Genomic DNA, 23,178 nt, shown 5'->3' with positions numbered 1-23,178 from the left:
ATCTGTCATTCCAACCGCACACCTCACCACTATCACACTGCCCTCATACATATCCTGCACCACTCCTACATACTTCTCTGCAACTCCTGACTTCCTCATACGATACCACACCTCCTCTCTCGGCACCCTGTCATATGCTTTCTCTAAATCCACAAAGACGAGTGCTGTCTAACACGTCGGTCCAAAACCTCCCATAGGTGTTCAACTGCGTTGATATGAGGTGACTGTGAAGGCCATAGCATGTGAGTTACATCATTTTCATCCTCGTCAAACCATTCAGTGACCCCTCATGCCCTGCAGATGGGGGCATTGTCCTCCTGGAAGAGACCACTCCCATCAGGATAGACATGTCTCATCATATGATAAAGGTGATCATGCAGGTGATCACTTTGTATTGAGTTGCAGTGACCCTTCCCTCTAAGGGGACGAGTGGACCCAAACCATGCCAGGAAAATGCCCCCACAGCACAACAGAGCCCCCAGACCCCCTCACTGTAGGGGTCAAGCGTTCGGGTTCATTTGTCACCTGTCTGTACATTTAGTCTTGCGATATTGCCGGCAACAAGCAGACAGAGCTCTGACGGGCCTCAGTAGATGGGAACAGGTTAGTACAGCCGACAGTAAAGTGGATATTTTGGCGTCAAGCCTTGGTCTTTTACCACATCCTGTAACGCACTGAGGAAGTACCGCTCACAGCCAACTGGCGCTGCTACTGTGCCAAACTTGTGTAGTGTCGCTTTAAAACCAAACCGTGATCGGTATCACCCCGTCTGATGACGACCAGAAGCGATGTGCTTATATTTGTCCAAGAAGCGGACACGATTAAAGAAGAACTTTCCCGAAAATTGAAGGCAGCAAAGTTCATTAATTAATACGAGAAATTAGGGGGGGCATCTGGGTAGCGTAGCGGTCTGTCCCGTTGCCTACCAACACGAATCCCCATTGTAAGGTGCATGGATGAAAAGACTCGCTAGCCCTTGGCAAACGGGTCGGACCCTTTAGTCGACTGGTTGACGCAGTCGCCTGTGGTGCGGGAGACACCGGTTCGCCTCCCGGCTGTGGCGGTTTCCGGCTGCCCCCCGAATTCGCTACGCCGTGATACCGCCGGCTTGGTCGGGCGTCCCTACAGACCCAATTGGCCGTGTCTGTGGGTGGGAAGCCGGATGTGGGTATGCGTCCCGGTAGCTGCACTAGCGCCTCCTCTGGTCGGTCAAGGCGCCTGTCCAGAGGGGAGGGGGAACTGGGGGGAATAGCGTGATCCTCCCACGTGCTACACCCCCCCCCCTGGCGAAACTCCTCACTGTCAGGTGAAAAGAAGCGGCTGGCGACGCCACATGTATGGGAGGAGGCGTGTGGTGGTCTGCAGCACCTCCCCGGCTCGGCAGAGGGGGGCGGAGCAGCGACCCGGGACGGCTCGGAAGAGTGGGGTAATTGGCCGGGTACAACTGGGGAGAAAAGTGTGGAACCCCCCCCCCCCCCCCCAAATAAAAGAAAACAAAAACAAGTTAATAGGAGAAATGTGATCGAGTCTGCTCTTTCCGAATTGTAAATGTGCCCCCGAGTGTCGTTCTGTGCTGCTGGAGTTTTGACAGAGGGGGCGCCCCGCACGTCTTCCTGTGGAAAAGCGATACCGTTGAGCCCGGCTGTGTGTTGCACTCGACATGTCAAGTGCGTGCTAGATGGAAAGTTGTAAATGCAGAAATGTCAGAGGGGTTTCCTGGTGTGGGTCCATGTGATGTGTGTGTGTGTGTGTGTGTGTGTGGGTGAACTGTTGCGTGGGGCAGGGCTGCAGGGGGGCAGCCGGGGGAAGGCAGGCGGTTTCACATCATAATTTCCCGACCGCAGCTTTTCTTGCCTACTCTGTAGATTTAATCGCACAACACCACATCTGCTCCCTAACCGTTCGTCCGCGAGCCGCCCCTCGCGCCTTTAGTTGTTGTCGTCGTCTCAGGCATCCAGATCGGTCCTGCGTGGCGAGGCAGTTGGCGTCTTTCCGTAAGTCACACGGCTGACCTTGGTTCAGTGCTCAAAACACAAGACGGTTTGAATATGAAACGGGACAACAACAGTATGTAGTCGTTACTATATATCACAGTCTACAAGACCACAGCAGTGTGCAGCAGGACATACCCGTCTGTGTGGAGTCCATAGTGGACCGGCACGGGATCCAAATACAAACCCTTTCAGCTCTACAACTTAAAACCATCCATCCATCATCCGACCCACTTATCCTGCTCTCAGGGTGGCGGGGGTGCTGGAGCCTATCCCAGCAGTCATTGGGCAGCAGGTGGGGAGGCACCCTGGACAGGCTGCCAGGCCATCACACACACACACACACACACACACACAGACAAAAATCTCGGGCGTCCAGGTAGCGTAGCGGTCGACTCCATTGCCTAACAACACGGGACTCGCCGGATTGAATCCCCGTGTTACCTCCGGCCCGGTCGGGCGTCCCTACAGAGACACAATCGGCCGTGTCTGCGGGTGGGAAGGCGGATGTGGGTATGCGCCCTGGTCGCTGCACTAGCGCCTCCTCTGGTCTGTCGGGGAACCTGTCCGGGGGGGAGGGGGAACAGCGTGATCCCCCCCCCGTGTGTTACGTCCCCCTGGCGAAACTCCTCACTGTCAGGTGAAAAGAAGCGGCTGGCGACTCCACATGTATGGGAGGAGGCATGTGGTAGTCTGCAGCCCTCCCCGGATCGGCAGAGGGGGTGGAGCAGCGACAGGGGCAGCTCAAAAGAGTGTGGTAATTGGCTGGATACAATTGGGGGGGGGGGGTAAAAAAAAGGAGACGAAAAATCCCTTGTAATGCCATCCTCGTCCCCAGCCCTCCCTGCTGGGAGGTGAATGGAGTTTGAATTACGTCACCAGACCTGTTCTCAATGCCGCTCTCTTGTGTTCAGGTGGCAAATTAATGTGTAAATCAAACATGGGGGGGGGGAGGGGGGGTTCTCCGATTTGGGCATTCCATCCCAATCATTGTACTGTATAAATAAAGACTGACGTTGTTTAAATCTTGTCTCACAGTGTGATGTACAACAAGCTGACCAACGTAGGAGCAGAGAGTCTAGGAGCCAGTCTGAGACACTGTCCGTGGATCAGGAGCCTGAGGTGAGAGCAGTGTGTGCGTGTGTGTGTGTGTGTGCATGTGTGTGTCTGTGTGTGTTTGTGAATAGGAAGGAATGTGGGAAAGGGGAAATTACTTTTAGTTCCTCTGATTTATTTTGAATCATTTCCAAAATTCCCTTGAAGACCTACAAAAGCGGAACAAAAAACACCGGCCTGAGAGCGGGTTGAACTTCAGTGACCTCTGATCCAGTCACCGGCTCGGTTGTCGTGGAAACATCAAACGTTCTCGTCCCAATCATTGCATCCTGCTTGCGATGGAAGATCGTACTTTTGTGAAAAATGCAATTAACAACCCTTACCGTACTGTGCGCGGCAGACCAGATTGGCTGTTATTCCCACAAATACACTAAAAAGCCCGTGTAGTAACTTCTGGCGCTGTGCCACCGAGCCTTGAGAGCACATCGCTAAGCTTGGGCGACGGCTTCTGTTATCGCTGCTGGACCATGTGCCTGATCTGAGTCTACAGGCATTTGCAGTAGCAACCGGATTATTGTCAACGGAGACAAAACAGCCAAAGGCCAGTCATCCTGTCTGATTTTGGGTCAGGAGGGCCAGCAGTGTCCACCAGCAGCTTAGTGCCACCTCTATTTCCTCCATTATTATTCGTTTTTTTAGGGGGGGGTTCCCCTCTTTTTTGGGGGAGGGGTTCCCCTTTTTCTCCGCAATTGCACCTGCCCAATCACCCCACTGTCTGAGCCATCCCGGTCGCTGCTCCACCCCCTCTGCCGATCCGGGGAGGGCTGCAGACTACCTCATGCCTCCTCCCATACATGTGGAGTCACCAGCCGCTTCTTTTCACCTGACGGTGAGGAGTTTCCCAAATGCCCACACCCGGCTTCCCACCCACAGACACGGCCAATTTTGTCCGTAGGGACGCCCGACCAAGCCAGAGGTAACGCGGGGATTCGAACCGGCGAGCCCCGTGTCGGCAGGCAACTGAATTGCCCACTACGCTACCCGGACGCCTCTCTATTATTATTCGAACAATAATATTAGCGTTAAACTTGAGGAAATCAGAATCAGAAATACTTTATTCATCCCCAAGGTGAAATTGGGTGAAGTCCTGGCCAGTGGCATCCCAGAGGGCTCCAATGAAGAAATGTTAAGAAGTCTCTTCAATTCCTGAAAGAAAGGTCGAAAAGCCGACCTGCACTGAACCTACATTCATCCGTAAATGGTCTCTGGTGGTATTAGAGCTAATGTGGCTGGGTGCTGGCCATTGCTGTTGGGCCCTTACTTGCTGAGAAACCAACTATACACGTCTTCTTCTGTGTCCTCCTCCGACCTGTACCTGATATTTTATGCTCTTATGATGGCAATATGTCTGTTATACAGATATGAGTTAGTGTAAATCTTTGTATTTTGAGTCTCATATTCATCGCCTCTTGATGATCTAATGTGCACTTACGCTAAGTGCACTTGCCATGACGTGCACTCGTGGCTATGATATGCTTACTGCTTAGCAAATATATGGCTACTCCTGCTACTACTACATGATTCATACGTAGCACTCAGGGGTGCCAGTTGGTAACGCAGGAATTCATCTGCTATCACTGTTCGCCACTTGCTTTCACTCACCCTGACTGCTTTTCACATTTTGTCCAGTGATTCGGGGGTCTGGCATCGCCACTTCTTGTTAATAAATAAATAAAAAGGCCAATCAGCCTCTTCGTTTGCAGGACTTTAAGTTGGTGATGGGAGCAGGATAAGCAGTTCAGATAATGGATGGATGGTATGGATTTTTGGGAAGAGATGGGGTCGGGGGGGGGCAAACAGGAAGTTGATAAAGTTGCAAAAAGGCTACACCTGCCTCCTGTCTGTTGGCTCCTCACAGTACAGGAATATATCATGTGACATGGTGTCAGAACTGAATCCCGTCACAGATCATGTCGGAGCCCAAGAAGAACGATTTTGTGGAAAGCAAAAGTGGATAACTGTGTGGAGTAAGTCCCAGTCGGAGATAAGTTAAGCTAGCTAGCAGTTAGAAACTGTAGTGTAGGAGAGAGCTAGCGAGTTGGGTAGAGGCTGTGTGCTAGGAGCCAGCCAGGAGTGGGGAGTGGGGTGGGGTGGATGAAATAAAAAGAGAAAAAGAAACAAACAAACAATGGATTCCCTGTTCTCCATAAGCCTACCTGAACATTTTGATTTCTCAGACTTATCTATAATTGACCCAACTGGCTTCGCCAGTTTGAAAGGCTCTGGACTGCCGCTTGAGCGAATAAAAGGCCTAAAGAATATCAAGCAAACTCGATAGTTTACGCTATGGGTGATAAAGCTGATGACATCTTGAGCCCGCTGGGCGTAAATGAAGCAGACCAAAAGAAGTACTACAGCGCAGTACGAGATGCTTTTGAGAAATACTTCATTTGCAAACATAAAGTGGTCTATGAACAGGCTTGGTTTCACAAAAGATGCCAGGGGGGTCAGCTGAATCATTCATCTCTGCACCGTATAAACGGGCAGAACACTGTCAGTATGCAGGGGGAAATGATTAGGGACAGGTTAGTGGCAGGTATAAGACACTACAGTCTGTCAGAGAGGCTGCAGCTGGATGGTGGACTAACCCTGGCAAAAGCTGTCCTAAAAATCAGACAGCATGAAACGGCAACCCACTCTGCGCGAGACTACTAACACAGACCAGAAAAAAAGCACATGTGGACATGGTGAAATTCAAGAAAGAGTTTCACAGAGAAAGCCAGACAGGAACAAGTGGCCATGGCAAGGGTCAAAGGAGTTCCAACAAGGACAGAAGAGCTGTGGACGATATGGCAAAGCTCCAACGCATTCCCTGAACTGTGCTGCACGGGAAGCAGAGTGCAGGAAATGACATAAGAAAGGCCATTATGCAGCTGTTTGTACATCAGGCACAGTGGATGCAATCCAGAAACGGGAGGTGAAGACTGTTTTCCTAGGACAAGTGTCCATGGGAGCTCATTCAAAAACCTGGCAGAAGACGCTGAAGTTAAATGGGCAACAAACCACCTTTTTTAAGCTGAACTCTGGTGCGGAAGTGACGGCCATTCCAGCTACCATTTACTCAGACAAAGAGCGTGGCCTACTCACCAGAGGAACTAAGGCACTACGTGGACCAAGAAACACCCTCTAAAGGTGAGAGGACAGTTCAATGGTGTCACAGAATACAAGGTCCGGACAACGTAGAAACATGCGTTTGTGATACAAAGGTTAGCTACTCCTCTGCTTGGCCTGCCAGAAATCGAGGCACTGCAGTTACCGTGCCCAGTTGACAGTATTCAGGAGCTGTTGGCTGACATCAGACAGCTGGAAGCCAAAGTCTTCACAGGCCTGGGATGCCTGCAAGGGGAGTCCAGAATTAAGCTGAAGGAGGGAGCCAAGCCTGACGCTTTGTCGCTGCCACGTCGAGTACCACTACTGATGACTGACAAAGGTTAAAGCAGAACTCCATGAGGATGGAGAAGATGGGAGTGGTTGCGCCCATTGAAGAGCCCACAGCTTGGTGCGCAGATGGTTGTGCTGCTTAAGCCCAATGAAAGGCTCAGGATCTGCATTGATCTCACCTACGTTAATGAGCATGTCTATTGGCGAAGACACACCTTGCCTGTCATCGACAAAACCCTGGCCAAGCTTGCAGGAGCAACAGTTTCTCCAGTCAGATTGGACCTCTAGTCACCAGTCCCATAGATAGAAAGCTGTAGTGATACAGGGCAGAATAATACCTGCACAGCTTCAAGGTGCCAGGTCGTCCTCCCTGACTCCTAGGTAGAGAAACACATCCTGTGTTCTTAGTTTTGTTTTAAGAATATCACACACGGGTGTCCGGGTGGCGTAGCGGTCTATTCCGTTGCCTACCAACATGGGGATCGCTGGTTCGAATCCCCGTGTTACTTCCGGCTTGGTCGGGCGTCCCTACAGACACAATTAGCCGTGTCTGCGGGTGGGAAGCCGGATGTGGGTGTGTGTCCTGGTCGCTGCACTAGCGCCTCCTCTGGTCAGTCGGGGCGCCTGTTCGGGGAGGGGGGACTGGGAGGAACAGTGTGATCCTCGCACGCGCTACGTCCCCTGGCGAAACTCCTCACTGTCGGGGGAAAAGAAGCGGGTGGCGACACCACGTTTCAGAGGAGGCATGTGGTAGTCTGCAGCCCTCCCTAAATGGACTAAATGGACAGAGGGGGTGGAGCAGCAACCGGGATGGCTCAGAAGAGTGGGGTGATTGCAATTGGGGCCAGGTGCAATTGGGAAGAAAAGGGGGGGGGGTCCAAAAAAAAAAGAAAGAATCACACACTACACAAGTAAGTTGGTCTCAATGGTTTATAGTGTTGAAGGGAAACATCATCCTGGCAAGTGCGGTAACAGTGGTTATTACATAGTCATAAGTGAAAAAGTGGAACTCATGTTTATTTGTAAGCACAGGAAAAGCAGATAACAGCTATTTGAAGGCATGCTGATACTTCGCTTAAAGGCGGAGATGTAGATCACAATCCAGTATATTTAGAAATGAATTTGAATTGTAGAAAGCGAAATACGGTTTGGAGGTTTAATGTGGGTCTACTGAATAGTGAGCAGAGTAAGATTATGTTAAAGACGGATATTCGGGCATATCTAGAAGAAAACAGCAATGGGGAAGTAGACCCAACAATATTTTGGGATGCCATGAGGGCGGTCATCAGGGGAAAGTTAACAGCGCATTCAGCATTGATCAAAAAGGCAAGATCAATTATATCCAGAAAGAATACGGACAGGTTAAGAGAAATGGAGAGGTCAGACATTACTAAAGAACTGTTGGATGAAGTTGAGAAAAAAAGCTTGTTTCTCAAACAAAGATATTATGAAACAGGCCCGCGCGCAACTAAACTGTTGGCAAAACGTATTCGCCAACAGCAAGCAGTAGGCCATATACATAAAATCAGAGACCCCCATTCAAATGAGTTTACGAATATACCAGAAAGCATAGAGGACATATTTTTGGGATATTATAAAGAGCTATATTCACAACCCACACCTGCACCCGAAGCGGAAATTAATACCTTTTTGAATTCATTAGATTTACACTCAATTGGACGGCTCCAAAATGACAAATTAACAGCTGACATCAAGATGGAAGAGGTGATAGATGCAATAAATTCTTTGAAAAACAATAGAAGCCCGGGCAGCGATGGATACCCTGCAGAATGGTGCAAAGTGTTTAGGGAAGAGCTGGCACCGATACTTCTGAGATCCTTCAATTGGACACTTCACAATAATAAGATACCACCATCATGGTCAGAGGCAATAATCACAGTCATTCCAAAACCGGGAAAGGATAAAGAATATTGTGGGAACTACAGACCTATTTCATTATTAAATGTAGATTATAAAATATATACGACAATTATCTCCAAACGGTTAAACTCATTCATAGGTGATTTGATAGATGAAGATCAAACAGGATTCATGAGAGAAAGACAAACGCAGGATAATATCAGAAGGACATTACATATTGTTGATCAAGCGAGTAAGAGAAAACAAGCTACACTATTAGTAAGTTTAGATGCAGAAAAAGCATTCGATCGGGTGTCTTGTAATTTTTTGTATTGTGGAGTTAGAAAACAACGAGACAGGAGACGTGAGAGTAGACGTAGTCGAGGTAGTTTAGTAGCTCCAACTTAGCATGTCATACATTCGACAATGACACTGAACCGTAAGCGGAAGTGCATTATCTGACCCCTCGCCTCTTCCCTTAAAGGTACACCGTCCTCTTAGGTGAATGTCTCTAGTTATATAGATGTGGGTCACCAGAGTATGCAGTATTGGAACGACTAGGGTTCAGCAATAAGTCAACACAGTGCATTAAAACATTATATCAACAACCTAATGCTCGGATTAAAATAAACGGGAGTCTAACGGACAAGTTCAGTTTGCAGAGGTCGACAAGACAAGGATGCTGTTTGTCTCCCACACTGTTCGCGTTATTCATTGAGCCTTTAGCGGAGGCCATTCGCCAAAATGAAGGAATTAATGGAATGACAGTGAATGGCACTGTCCACAAGGTGGGGCTATTTGCTGATGATGTCATAGCCTATCTTGAGCAACCACATACATCACTCCCTCAACTAATGAAGCAACTAGAACTATATGGTCATTTATCTGGATATAAAATTAACATCTCAAAAACACAGGTGCTAGTTCTCAATATACTGCAACCACAGAATTCAAGGGAAAATTTGACTTTAATTGGAATCTAAACAAAATCAAATATTTGAGAATTTACATTACCAAGGAATTGTCTAAATTACATAAAGCAAATTACGGCAAGATCAACGATGTGATGCACAAGGATATTGATAGATGGTCCACTCTGCCACTTGACTTCAGCTCAAGAATTGAGACAGTTAGAATGAATATTCTACCAAGGCTTCTTTACCTATTCCAATCGTTGCCTGTAGAGGTGACTCAAGCTCAATTTGATAGGTGGGATAGGACAATATCTAGATTTATTTGGGGAGGGAAGAAGCCCAGAGTAAGGTATGAAACTCTCCAACTCTCAAAGGAAAAGGGAGGTATGGGTTTACCAAATCTAAAAGAATATTTCAAAGCTGCCCAGCTGAGATATGCTGTTGACTGGTGTAGGCAAGATTACATGGCCAAGTGGAAAGTCATGGAAAGGGAATATGGTGGGTACCCTATCCAGAATATTTTAGGGGATAAAGAAGTATACAAGAAAACAAAAACCCACATGGATTCAGTCACATTATTTACACTGGAGTTATGGTTTAAATTGATAAAAATCAACAAATTACAAGATGAGATACTGTTATTGAGATGGGTAGCATATGATAGAGACTTTACTCCAGCGAGGCATGATACAGTTTTTAAACTGTGGGTTAACTGGGGAATCACAGCATGGTGCACTCTAGAGGAAAAAGGGGAGATGGAGAGTTTTCAGGGTATGAAAGACAAGTTTGATTTGGAGAATCATGACTTCTTTAGATATTTACAATTAAGGGATTATTACAACAAACGTATCAGGGGAGGACCCTCCGTGGAGGTGAACAGTGTGATTCAAATTATAATTAACGCATATAAAGGGAGAAAATCTAGGACTATATCTGTACTATATCAAGCTCTCACAACTAATAAACACTCAACTACATATATAAAAGAACAATGGGAATTAGAATTTGGCACAGAAATTGCAGAGGAGGACTGGCAGAATATGTGGAAAGTCCATCAATCCTCCACTAGTTCGCGGATATGGAGGGAATTCTCCTGGAAAAATCTGACACGTTTTTTTACTACACCAAAAATCCAAAATAGATACTCCAGCACCAAATGTCATGCTGGAGGAAATGTGGAACAGAGGATGTAGACCACTCGCATATATTTTGGAAAGGTAATAAGCTAGCGATGTTTTGGGAGATGGTTCATGATGTAGTACAAAAGGTACTTGGATATGACTTCCCTAAGTGCTATATGACCCTCTATCTCTGTAATTTTAAAAACGACGATATAGGGCCAAGTGATAGATGGTTGGTTAAGATACTGCTGATTGCTGCCAAGAAGGCCCCCACACAAGGACAATGGATGGAAATAGTGGAGGACATTCATACAATGGAAAAACTGACTCATCGATTGAGACTCACAGTACCTCGGATGAAAGACCAGTGGAAGAAATGGACATGGTTTAAGGAGCAAACACGCGACAACATAATTCATGACAACACTTAAGACTGGAAAGTTAGTCCCACAGGAAGCTCTTGTAGTTCAGTTTTTTGTGTGTTTTTTTGTTTGTTTGTTTTGAGTTGCCCTGTTGGGCTTGTGTGCAAGTAAATGGAGATAATTTAATGTTTACTTCTGAATACGGATGCCATGTTTGTATTGACCTAAAAACTTCAATAAAAACTAAAGTGATAAAAAAAAAGAAAGGCGGAGATGTAGTGATGGTATATACATAGCAACGTATGGATGTGGGGAAGAGATGGGTGGGGGCGCCTCCTGGGGTAAACAGGAAGCCGCGATAAGTCTACAGGTGTCTGCCGTCTGTTGGCTCTTCACATTACAGATATATGTCATGTTACAGTTCGCTGGCCGTGACTTTAAAATAACCTCAGCTTCTTTCAACCCTGAAACGTGTTCGGGCAAGACAGGCCACGTGTCCGCCTGGGATAGACGCCCGGTCTGTTCTGCAGAATTACTCCGGCATGGCGGACCGGTATTGCTGTGGTGTTTTGGCTGAATAAATTTCTTGGTAACACTTTAGTATGGGGAACATATACACCATTAATTAGGTGCGTATTAGCATGCAAATTAGCAACATATTGGCTCTTCGTTGGTCTTTATGAAGCACTTATTAATGCCGTATTCCGCATGGCCTTATTATACAACCGGAAGCCATTAACTATGAGTTTTCCCTCTATAACCTCAGAAGTATTGCTTATCAGTAGTACCATCTCAATATGCTTTGCTTAGTATGGACTTTATAAGGTGGTAGTACCACAAGAAGAGTTATTCTCCCTTACTAACACTTAATGAATATGGTCTGTTCTTACATAACAACACACAAAACTACAAGTGTTCATAGTATTAAATTACTCTAAATTCAGTTGTTGTTACTTAGAATATGTTCCCCATACTAAAGTGACATCTTGATCATTACTAATTCCCTAGTAATTATGTTTTGTTACTTAGGATATGTTCCCCATACTAAAGTGACATCTTGATCATTACTATTTCACTAGTAATTAAGTTTTTTTACTTAGAATATGTTCCCCATACTAAAGTGTTACCAAATTCTTTGTTATTGTTGTGATGACCCCTAAATTAACAAACTTTCTTTGCACAACTGACGCGTTTTAGCGACGGCGAGTGACGTTCTTGGTAAACTCACTTTTAAGCTAACGCGGCTTGTGTTGGCTGGAAATGATGGCAGAGCAGTCAGCTTTAGTTAAAAAACACAGAAATAAACTTGCAGGGAGAGAGATTGGATTGTGATAATAATGATAATAATAATAATTTTAAAAAAGTCTGGAGTGGAAAAGATAATCAACCAAAAAAAAAGAAAAAAGAATTTGATAGACTTTAAGGAAATGATGAACTTAACTGATATGAATCCTGTATTCCCCCTCAGGATGTGGAACCAGTATATTCCATGTGGAACGTTCGAGAGACTTCAGCAGCGGGACCACAGGATCCTTTACCATTAGAAGGTCCCCCAAACACATGCAGGACATGACCTTGTTCCTCCACTGGTACCGGCAGTTCCAGTCTGGTCTGGCGGTCTGGCGGAGGCCTCGCCTGGCCTCGACTGGGTTTCTAGTGTCGTCGTGTGGAGGTGTGTCGAAGGTGTCTAGCTGGGAGAGCTGGTGCTGGGTCGGCTGAGGGAGCCTGGTCTGCTGCGTCCTGTAGGCTCAGGGACCACGGCCCTGCCCGGAGCTGCGCCCGAAGAGGAAACACCGAGGGCGGTCTGGCAGGACGTGGACGCGGGGCAGGCTAAGCTAACCGCTAGCCCATGCAGACCGGTATATCCGACGGTCATCCTGGCTGGCCCTCGTTCTCCTGGGCAGTGATTTTTTTTTTGTGGTTTAGTTTAGATATGTGTGTTAGGTTGAATATATGTGTACTTGGATATGTGTTTTTGTCATTGTGTTGCGCTGCTGTGGTCTGTGGAAATGAAATGCTAACGGGTTTCTGGTTCTGATTCTGGTATGAACTCAGTATTTCAGGAATTTCATGGAATGCTGTGATTATGTGTGTGTGTGTGTATGTATGATTGAGAGAGAGAGAGAATTTGAGAGGCTGCTATTTACTTTGGGAGGTGTGTGGGTGTTGTTGGTGTAAGATACGAGATATTTGCACAACGATTTACACTGATTTTACCACTTTGTCGACGATGCTGTATCTTGTGTTACTACAAATCCGCTTATTTTTTTACTGTTTATTTTAAATCAGTCTGTGCGACTCTGTTTTGTCAAAGTGTGATGGCACTGTAAATGCACTTTTTGCAGTTTTGGTTTGCACTCTGTTAACTGTGAGCTGCTTTGCATTTTAAGATCCATGACACTAACACAAATAAAAGCAGGTTTTTTTTTTTACCAAGTTCAGTTGTCTTTCTAGATTTGCAACAGAATTGGGGGTCGTTTCACGTTTGGATATTAAAGGGAAAAACATTTAAATTCCTTTCTGAGCTGTCATCTGATGACTTGATCTTCCCTCCATCTCTACTAAACGTGGGAGTTCATTTAAATAGCCGGGATAATGGTACCCTTTTGGCCATGAAACTGCTATTCTTTTGCAGTGATTGTGTGGGTCTTTCTGAGCATTTCTCCCCAAGGGCAAAGCATTTGTAGAGAAGAACACCTTGCCAGCTGCTCATCGCGGAGGTGGACCCGTCATGCTTTGGGGTTGTGGCAGCTGGCGGCACAGGAAATGTTGTGCGGGTGGAAGGAAGAATGGATTCCCCCAAATTATCAAGAAATTCTAGAGCAGGGGTGGACACGCTTATCCAGAAAGGGCTGGCGTGGGTGAAGGTTTTTGTTGCAACCAAGCAGTTACACACCTGTGTGTCCTCATCAAGTTCCTCAGCAAAGACTCCACTGGTTGATTAGTGGGATCAGGTGTGTAACTGCTTGGTTTGAGCAAAAACCTTCACCCACACCGGCCCTTTCTGGATAAGACTGCTCACCCCTGCTCCAGAGGGTAATGTTCGGAGGTCAGTCCAGACATTGCAGTTGAAGGGAGGTAGGGTATTTCAGCAAAACAACTATCTGTAGTGGGCCCTGAAATGTACCATGAGGTACCCCCAGGAAAGATGGAAGAAGGTTCTGGACTGACCACCGCAGTCCCCAGACATGAATACTGTTGAAAATCTGCGCACAGATATCAAACAGGCCGTGCATTCGAGGTCAGGTTAGTTTCTGTTACCTGGATATTCATTGTGAAAGGCATTTTGTGCGTGTGTTTTGTGTGTGTTTGTTAAAAGAAACGCTCAACGGTAAGGAAAGCGCTTAACAAATAAGGAGCAAAATAATCCAGCGAGTCAAGGAAATTCTTTATGAGACTGTCTCATAAAGAATTTCCTTGACCCATTGGATTTTTATATATATATTATGTATATGTATATTTCCACACACGCACCGTGGGGTGCGTGTTTTTATGCTTTGATAATCGAGTCTCACGTTTTTACACGCACAGCTTTATCTAAAATCTTCCTTTCACTTCCTTCCAGTGTGTTTCTGTTCTGTATTTGGTTGAAAAGTGACACCTTGGTGATACTAAATTGATCATGTATTTCTTCACAAACTGTCACTTATCAACCAAACGACTCAACGCTTGAGAAAGATTGAGAACAGGCCTTTCCTATCCTTAGTACACCTTTGTGCCCGTTGATGTGATGGGGGGGGGGGACAAACAAACCCCCAAAAACTTCCATATGGGCCAAAATAGATTAGAATATGCTTTATTAGTCCCCATATGAAACAGGAAGTGTGCAGCAGCAAGCAGATGTAAACAGTGAAAGGGGAAGATAAGCGGCTTTCGGAAAATAACTGCAGTGGGGGGGAAAACCTCACAAACACTGTACAACATGTCTGTGGTTGCTTTTGCTTTAGTTTGATTTATTTTTGATAAACAATATCTGTCGAAGGGTGGATAGATATTGACAGGTGGGTTCAAGGTGGAGGTGGGATTACGTCAAGGATCGGCTCTGAGCCCTTTCTTGTTTGTAATGGTGATGGACAGGTTGAGGGACGAGATCAGGCAGGAGTCTCCGTGGACTGTGATGTTTGTGGATGACATTGTGATCTGTAGTGAGAGTAGGGCGCAGGTGGAGGAGAGCCTGGAGAGGTGGAGGTATGCACTGGAGAGAAGAGGAATGACAGTCAGTTGGAGCAAGATGTAATACCTATATTTGAATGAGAGGGAGGACAGTGGAATGGTGAGGATGCAAGGAGTAGAGGTGATGAAGGTGGATGAGTTTAAATACTTGGGGTCAACTGTCCAAAGTAACGGGGAGTGCAGTAGAGAGGTGAAGGAGAGGGTGCAGGCAGGGTGGAGTGGGTGGAGAAGAGTGTCAGGAGTGATTTGCGACAGAAGGGTACCAGCAAGAGTTAAAGGGAAGGTTTACAAGATGGTTGTGAGACCAGCTATGTTATATGGTTTGGAGACAGTGGCACTGATGAAAAGACAGGAGGTGGAGCTGGAGGTGGCAGAGATGAAGATGATAAGATTTTCACTGGGAGTGATGAAGAAGGACAGGATTAGGAACGAGTATATTAGAGGGACAGCTCAGGTTGGACGGTTTGGAGACAAAGCAAGAGAGGCAAGATTGAGATGGTTTGGACATGTGTGGAGGAGAGATGCTGGGTATATTGGGAGAAGGATGCTGAATATGGAGCTGCCAGGGAAGAGGAGAAGAGGAAGGCCAAAGAGGAGGTTTATGGATGTGGTGAGGGAGGACATGCAGGTGGCTGGTGTGACAGAGGAAGACGCAGAAGACAGGAAGAGATGGAGATGGATGATCCGCTGTGGCGCCCCCTAATGGGAGCAGCCAAAAGTAGTGGTAGTAGTGGTGGTAGTAGTGGTAGTAGTAGTAGACAATATCTATCCAAGAATATGTATGGGTAACAAGTTATGCACTGTGCATCCATTCATCCATTATCTGAACCGCTTATCCTGCTCTCAGGGTCAGGGGGATGCTGGAGCCTGTCCCAGCAGTCATTGGGCGGCAGGCAGGGAGACACCCTGGACAGGCCGCCACGCCACCGCAGGGCCCACACACACACACACACACACACACACATTCACACCTAGGGACAATTTCATACGGTTGATCCACCTGACCTACATGTCTTTGGACTGTGGGAGGAAACCCAACACACACAGGGGGAGAACATGCAAACTCCACATAATCTGTCAATCAATCAGTCAAGTTGCATTTTATACAGCGCTTTTCTAGCTGCAACAGCCACTCAAAGCGCTTTACATTCCTGGTCAAATACAAGCCGTTTTCTGTACAACCGCTGCCTATTCTGTATGCGTAAGGCCACCGAAATGTGATTTACAATGATTAACGTATTCACATTAACTTATTATAATATAACATAACATAACACAACATAATATAACATGGCATAACAACACGAGCATGACATGACATAACAAGACATCATAACATAACAACATGACATGAGATCATGGCATAACATGACATAACATGACATGACATAACATGACACAACATAACATAACATGACATGACATCATAACATAACATGACATGACATGACATCATAACATGACATGACATAACATAAAATGACATCATGACATAACATGACATAACATAACATGGCATATCATGACATGACATAACATAACATAACACAACATAATATAACATGGCATAACAACACGAGCATGACATGACATAACAAGACATCATAACATAACAACATGACATGAGATCATGGCATAACATGACATAACATGACATGACATAACATGACACAACATAACAGCATATAACATAACATGACATGACATCATAACATAACATAACATGACATAACATAATATAACGTGGCATAACAACACGAACATGACATGACATAACAAGACAACATAACATAACATGACATGACGTCATAACATAACATGACATCATAACATGACATAACATGGCATAACATAACATAACATGGCATAACATAACATGATATGACATGACATAACATGACATGACATCATAACATAACATAACATAACAACATGACATAACATGACATAACATAACATAACATGACATAACATAACATAACATAACATGACATAACATAACATAACATAATGACAGAACATAACTTTTTGCCCCGTTTCCCAGAGAAGCAAAAAGTGGGCAGTAAACTAGAAAACTCCGCCACTCGTGGGACTTTGAAACCAGGGAATCTCAAACTTGTTCACGTCAAGGAGGTCCAGAATAGAAGCCCAGTAGACCACAGACCTGTCTGTGTCTGAGAGGCCTCTGTCTGAAAGAATGAATCCCCTCTGAGGATATTCTACATCCCCTGGAAGTTAGCATAATAAAGGCGACATCCATCTATTTGCCCTTTTGCTGGGAACCCCCTGTTGCCGTCTCAAGCACCTCTGGTGGTCCTGGTGGTCTTTGGATCCCGGTTTGGGAGCCACGGGCATGCCACAAGAAACAAAACATAGATGCCAAATCAAAACCAGCCTTTTGAAAATGATCAGCACAGCAGCGCTTTAGTTATCAGCAGTGCCAGTGTTGTTGTGCTGATGTAGCCAGGGCCTCTGCTGAAATGCTGCAACGCTTTTGCTTTCCGTCATACCTGCAGCACTGCAGACCCAAATGAGGGCACAAGGCTGCACATTTCATACGGTCCCTCGGATTAGAAATGACTTTCTCTTTTCTTTTATGCTGCTTTGCTTTCTGCTTGAAGGCTGCAGGCCGATATTTAATTTGTGACTCTTGTTCCAATGCAGCCTGTGTGCTTAAATAATGACACACACCCAAATGCTCACCGTAATTTGCATATGAAGCTGGTCGTTATGCCACTGTATTGTTTATAAGGGTGGGGTTACCTGCAGTCACTGTATTGTTGAAAAGGGTGGGGTACCTGCAGCCACTGTGTTGTTTATAAGGGTGGGGTACCTGCAGTCACTGTATTGTTTATAAGGGTGGGGTTACCTGCAGTCACTGTATTGTTTATAAGGGTGGGGTACCTGCAGTCACTGTATTGTTTATAAGGGTGGGGTACCTGCAGTCACTGTATTGTTTATAAGGGTGGGGTTACCTGCAGTCACTGTATTGTTGAAAAGGGTGGGGTACCTGCAGCCACTGTGTTGTTTATAAGGGTGGGGTACCTGCAGTCACTGTATTGTTTATAAGGGTGGGGTACCTACAGTCACTGTATTGTTTATAAGGGTGGGGTACCTACAGTCACTGTAGTGTTTATAAGGGTGGGGTACCTGCAGTCACTGTATTGTTTATAAGGGTGGGGTACCTGCAGTCACTGTAGTGTTTATAAGGGTGGGGTACCTGCAGTCACTGTAGTGTTTATAAGGGTGGGGGTACCTACAGTCACTGTAGTGTTTATAAGGGTGGGGTACCTGCAGTCACTGTAGTGTTTATAAGGGTGGGGGTACCTACAGCCACTGTAGTGTTTATAAGGGTGGGGACACCTGCAGCCACTGTATTGTTTATAAGGGTGGGGTACCTGCAGCCACTGTATTGTTTATAAGGGTGGGGTACCTGCAGTCACTGTATTGTTTATAAGGGTGGGGTACCTACAGTCACTGTATTGTTTATAAGGGTGGGGTACCTACAGTCACTGTAGTGTTTATAAGGGTGGGGTACCTGCAGTCACTGTATTGTTTATAAGGGTGGGGTACCTACAGTCACTGTATTGTTTATAAGGGTGGGGTACCTGCAGTCACTGTAGTGTTTATAAGGGTGGGGGTACCTACAGTCACTGTAGTGTTTATAAGGGTGGGGTACCTGCAGTCACTGTAGTGTTTATAAGGGTGGGGGTACCTACAGCCACTGTAGTGTTTATAAGGGTGGGGACACCTGCAGCCACTGTATTGTTTATAAGGGTGGGGTACCTGCAGTCACTGTATTGTTTATAAGGGTGGGGGTACCTGCAGCCACTGTAGTGTTTATAAGGGTGGGGGTACCTGCAGTCACTGTAGTGTTTATAAGGGTGGGGGTACCTGCAGTCACTGTAGTGTTTATAAGGGTGGGGGTACCTGCAGTCACTGTAGTGTTTATAAGGGTGGGGGTACCTGCAGTCACTGTAGTGTTTATAAGGGTGGGGGTACCTGCAGTCACTGTAGTGTTTATAAGGGTGGGGGTACCTGCAGTCACTGTAGTGTTTATAAGGGTGGGGGTACCTGCAGTCACTGTAGGGTTTATAAGGGTGGGGTACCTGCAGCCACTGCATTGTTTATAAGGGTGGGGTACCTACAGTCACTGTATTGTTTATAAGGGTGGGGGTACCTGCAGCCACTGTAGTGTTTATAAGGGTGGGGTACCTGCAGTCACTGTATTGTTTATAAGGGTGGGGGTACCTGCAGCCACTGTATTGTTTATAAGGGTGGGGGTACCTGCAGCCACTGTAGTGTTTATAAGGGTGGGGGTACCTGCAGTCACTGTAGTGTTTATAAGGGTGGGGGTACCTACAGCCACTGTAGTGTTTATAAGGGTGGGGTTACCTACAGTCAGGTGAGACTAAAGAGGTCACGTTTCTCTCAGTAAACATTGTGTCCAGATGAAGTGATTCACCTTTCTGTGACCTTTCACGGGTTTCGTTCTATTGTGACGTGATCAAATAATGGACCTCTCTTCAGTTGCATCGTGGGTAATATGCAAATGAACCCCCTGACTTCCACCAGGAACGCGCCAGTAGAATTCGCCACAATATAACGTTTTTTTAAATAGAGGATCTCTGGTTTCGCCAACGGTATCAAATCCAGATCCTGAGAGCAGTGGAACGTGTCGGTCTGGTGTGGTGACGTCACTGGTATCGTTAGGGAGTGTCATACAATTTGCTGGTGACTTATTTGGAGGAATTGTACCTTGCGCTTCTGGATTGGCCGTGAGAGTTTGGGTGCGTAAGACGTGGTGAATTCTGATCCGCATCGAGTCGTCCAACATAGGCGTTTCTAGCCCATTTTTTGGGGGTGCTGCGGCACCCCTAAATCGAACCCCAGCGCCCCTAAAATTGAAGATATTTTTTATTTTTTTGCTGTATGTCCATGTTTAATAAGCTGAAGAAATGTCAAAACCATATCCAGTATATGGTTTAAACGTAATATTTTAACAATAAAAATACAGCACCCCCCCCCATGCTTCGAAAATGGTTTGATCCACCCCCCCCCAAATTTATCTTGCCTGGCCGGCCAGCACTCTGGGTGCTCAGCACCCCTAAAGCTCTGATCCTAGAATCGCCCCTGCCGTCCAACCATGTAGACCAGTGGTTCTCAACCTTTTTGGGGTCCTGGACCCCCTGCGTATTTTTGATCTACCCTGAGGACCCCTCCACCTGATCTTGGGGGAGGGGGGTTGCAATTTGATAGAAACAGTAGAAACTGCATTTTAAATTGCATTATAGCATTTATTCACTCTTTGGGGCAAAAATAAGAGCTTTCAGTTGTAACTTAGATATAGTTAACAAAACAGAATTCTTATGCAGTAACTTTCAGATATATGTAACAAAACAGAATTCTTATGCAGTAACTTTCAGATATATGTAACAAAACAGAATTCTTATGCAGTAACTTTCAGATATATGTAACAAAACAGAATATGTGTTCAGTAACTTTCAGATATATGTAACAAAACAGAATATGTATTCAGTAACTTTCAGATATATGTAACAACACAGAATATGTATTCAGTAACTTTCAGATATATGTAACAAAACAGAATATGTATTCAGTAACTTTCAGATATATGTAACAAAACAGAATTCTTATGCAGTAACTTTCAGATATATGTAACAACACAGAATATGTATTCAGTAACTTTCAGATAGATGTAACAACACAGAATATGTATTCAGTAACTTTCAGATATATGTAACAAAACAGAATATGTATTCAGTAACTTTCAGATATATGTAACAAAACAGAATATGTATTCAGTAACTTTCAGATAGATGTAACAAAACAGAATATGTATTCAGTAACTTTCAGATAGATGTAACAAAACAGAATATGTATTCAGTAACTTTCAGATATATGTAACAAAACAGAATATGTATTCAGTAACTTTCAGATATATGTAACAAAACAGAATATGTATTCAGTAACTTTCAGATATATGTAACAAAACAGAATTTTTATGCAGTAACTTTCAGATATATGTAGCAAAACAGAATTTTTATGCAGTAACTTTTACCAATGCAAACGGGAGCGAGATCTCTTATTAAAATACAATAAATGACACTTGTGAAACAGATGTAATTAGAGAAAAAAGTCCTGTTAGCCTTTATAGTTTCGGTAGATAAAGGTCTCAGTCACATTTGAGTAAAATAATCCTATTTCTATAAATGTCATAGGATCTTTTTTTTAAAGATATTTTATTTTCACGGACCCCTTGCAATTACACCACCGACCACTAGGGGTCCGCGGACCCCCGGTTGAGAAACACTGATGTAGACGACTGACTTTTTGTGCGCTTGTCTTTGTCACACGCCAGTCACCTGCACTGGCGTGCATTGATTGGCGGTTTCAGTCCAAAATGGCGGTAGCGCCGCTGCACCGCCATCTAGCGGCGGTTGTCAATAAAGCACCACAGTTTCGTTTCTGCCTCTGACAATGCTGTACCTCATCCGTGAGCGTGACTCTTGCTGCTGCTGTGGGATTGTGTGATTTGAGCTACAGGTCGTATCTTGTTGCTAAGCTACGACGGAAACGGATGTCCTAACAGCTGAAGAGTCACCTGAAGAATCTGAACGAACCAATTCATAAACATGAATCTTTTTTTTTTCCTTTTCTGAGCCCCCCCTTTCTTTTTCTTCTTCTTTCTTTTTTTCTCCCCAGTTGTACCCGGCCAATTACCCCACTCTTCCGAGCCGTCCCGGTCTCTGCTCCACCCCCTCTGCCGATCCGGGGGGGGCTGCAGACTACCACATGCCTCCTCCCATACATGTGGAGTCGCCAGCTGCTTCTTTTCACCTCACAGGAGGCGCTAGTGCAGCGACCAGGACACAAACCCACATCCGGCTTCCCACCCGCAGACACGGCCAATTGTGTCTGTAGGGACGCCCGACCAAGCCGGAGGTAACACGGGGATTCGAATCGACGATCCCCGTGTTGCTAGGCAACGGAATAGACCGCTACGCTACCCGGAAGCCCTTCAATATATTTCTTCGTTGAGTTTCGTGGTAGTGGTGAGGGGGAGGGGGAGGGGCATCATGATATTTGAACACGTGATCTTTTGGCCTCTTCGTCACGTGTCTTTAAAGGTAGGGAATATGCGCGGATCCACCCAAGATGGCGGGGGAAGATGAGCGCAAACACAGCACGTTTCAAACAGCGGCCAGAGGCCAGAAGCGCGTGAGGAAAAGGACAGAGAGGAGGCGTCGGGCCAGGTTTGCTTTGGGGGGTATCCTTGGACGCTTTTCAAAAGTCTGGCGGAAATCCCTTGGTCTGGTTTCCGGTTCACAGACCCCTGTGGGTCAAGATGGTCTTCTGACGTGACCTCGGTCGTGCTGGCACCACGCTTCCAAACAGAGGCGCTACGTCAGAACAACCCTCCATGCGGTAGCGAACCTCCCCATCTCGGATTTCTGGTAAATGCTCCACCCACCCCCACCCACCCACCTTAGTTCAGGACACAGTGGGGATTTTTGTGTGTGTGTGTGTGTGTGTGTGTGTGTGTGTGTGTGTGTGTGTGTGTGTGTGTGTGTGTGTGTGTGTGTGTGTGTGTGTGTGTGTGTGTGTGTCTTATTTGGTCCACGTTGGGGATTTTTATTCCGCAATCAAATTTTTAATTATTTATTTATTTATTTATTTTTGTGTTTCATTTTTTATTGAAAAGATCAAATCCGGTAACACTTTAGTATGGGGAACATAAAAAAACTTAATTACTAGTGAATTAGCATAGATCAAGATGTCACTTAAGTATGGGGAACATATTCTAAGTAACAAAAACTTAATTACTAGTGAATTAGTAATGATCAAGATGTCACTTAAGTATGGGGAACATATGCTAAGTAACAAAAACTTAATTACTAGTGAATTAGTAATGATCAAGATGTCACTTAAGTATGGGGAACATATCCTAAGTAACAAAAACTTAATTACTAGTGAATTAGTAATGATCAAGATGTCACTTTAGTATGGGGAACATATCCTAAGTAACAAAAACTTAATTACTAGTGAATTAGTAATGATCAAGATGTCACTTAAGTATGGGGAACATATGCTAAGTAACAAAAACTTAATTACTAGTGAATTAGTAATGATCAAGATGTCACTTTAGTATGGGGAACATATTCTAAGTAACAAAAACTTAATTACTAGTGAATTAGTAATGATCAAGATGTCACTTAAGTATGGGGAACATATCCTA

General features: G+C 45.3%; 1 protein-coding gene across 1 annotated transcript in view; it reads left to right on the top strand.

Annotated features, from left to right (window-relative positions):
- The window catches only part of ciita (class II, major histocompatibility complex, transactivator), a 47,263-nt gene extending 34,097 nt beyond the window's left edge, over positions 1–13,166 (top strand). Inside the window, exons 19-20 of the mRNA XM_056287629.1 lie at positions 3,030–3,113; positions 12,214–13,166. Of these exons, the coding sequence (XP_056143604.1) occupies positions 3,030–3,113; positions 12,214–12,289 (160 nt within the window). The 3' untranslated portion in view covers positions 12,290–13,166. The remainder of the gene's footprint in view (positions 1–3,029; positions 3,114–12,213) is intronic.
- The last annotated feature ends 10,012 nt before the right edge of the window (positions 13,167–23,178 follow it).

Source organism: Lampris incognitus, chromosome 10 (genome assembly GCF_029633865.1).
Source record: "Lampris incognitus isolate fLamInc1 chromosome 10, fLamInc1.hap2, whole genome shotgun sequence".
In the NCBI taxonomy this organism is placed as follows: Eukaryota; Metazoa; Chordata; class Actinopteri; order Lampriformes; family Lampridae; genus Lampris; species Lampris incognitus.
The sequence above is the reverse complement of the archived record's forward strand: the minus strand, read 5'-3'. Positions and strand labels throughout refer to the sequence as shown.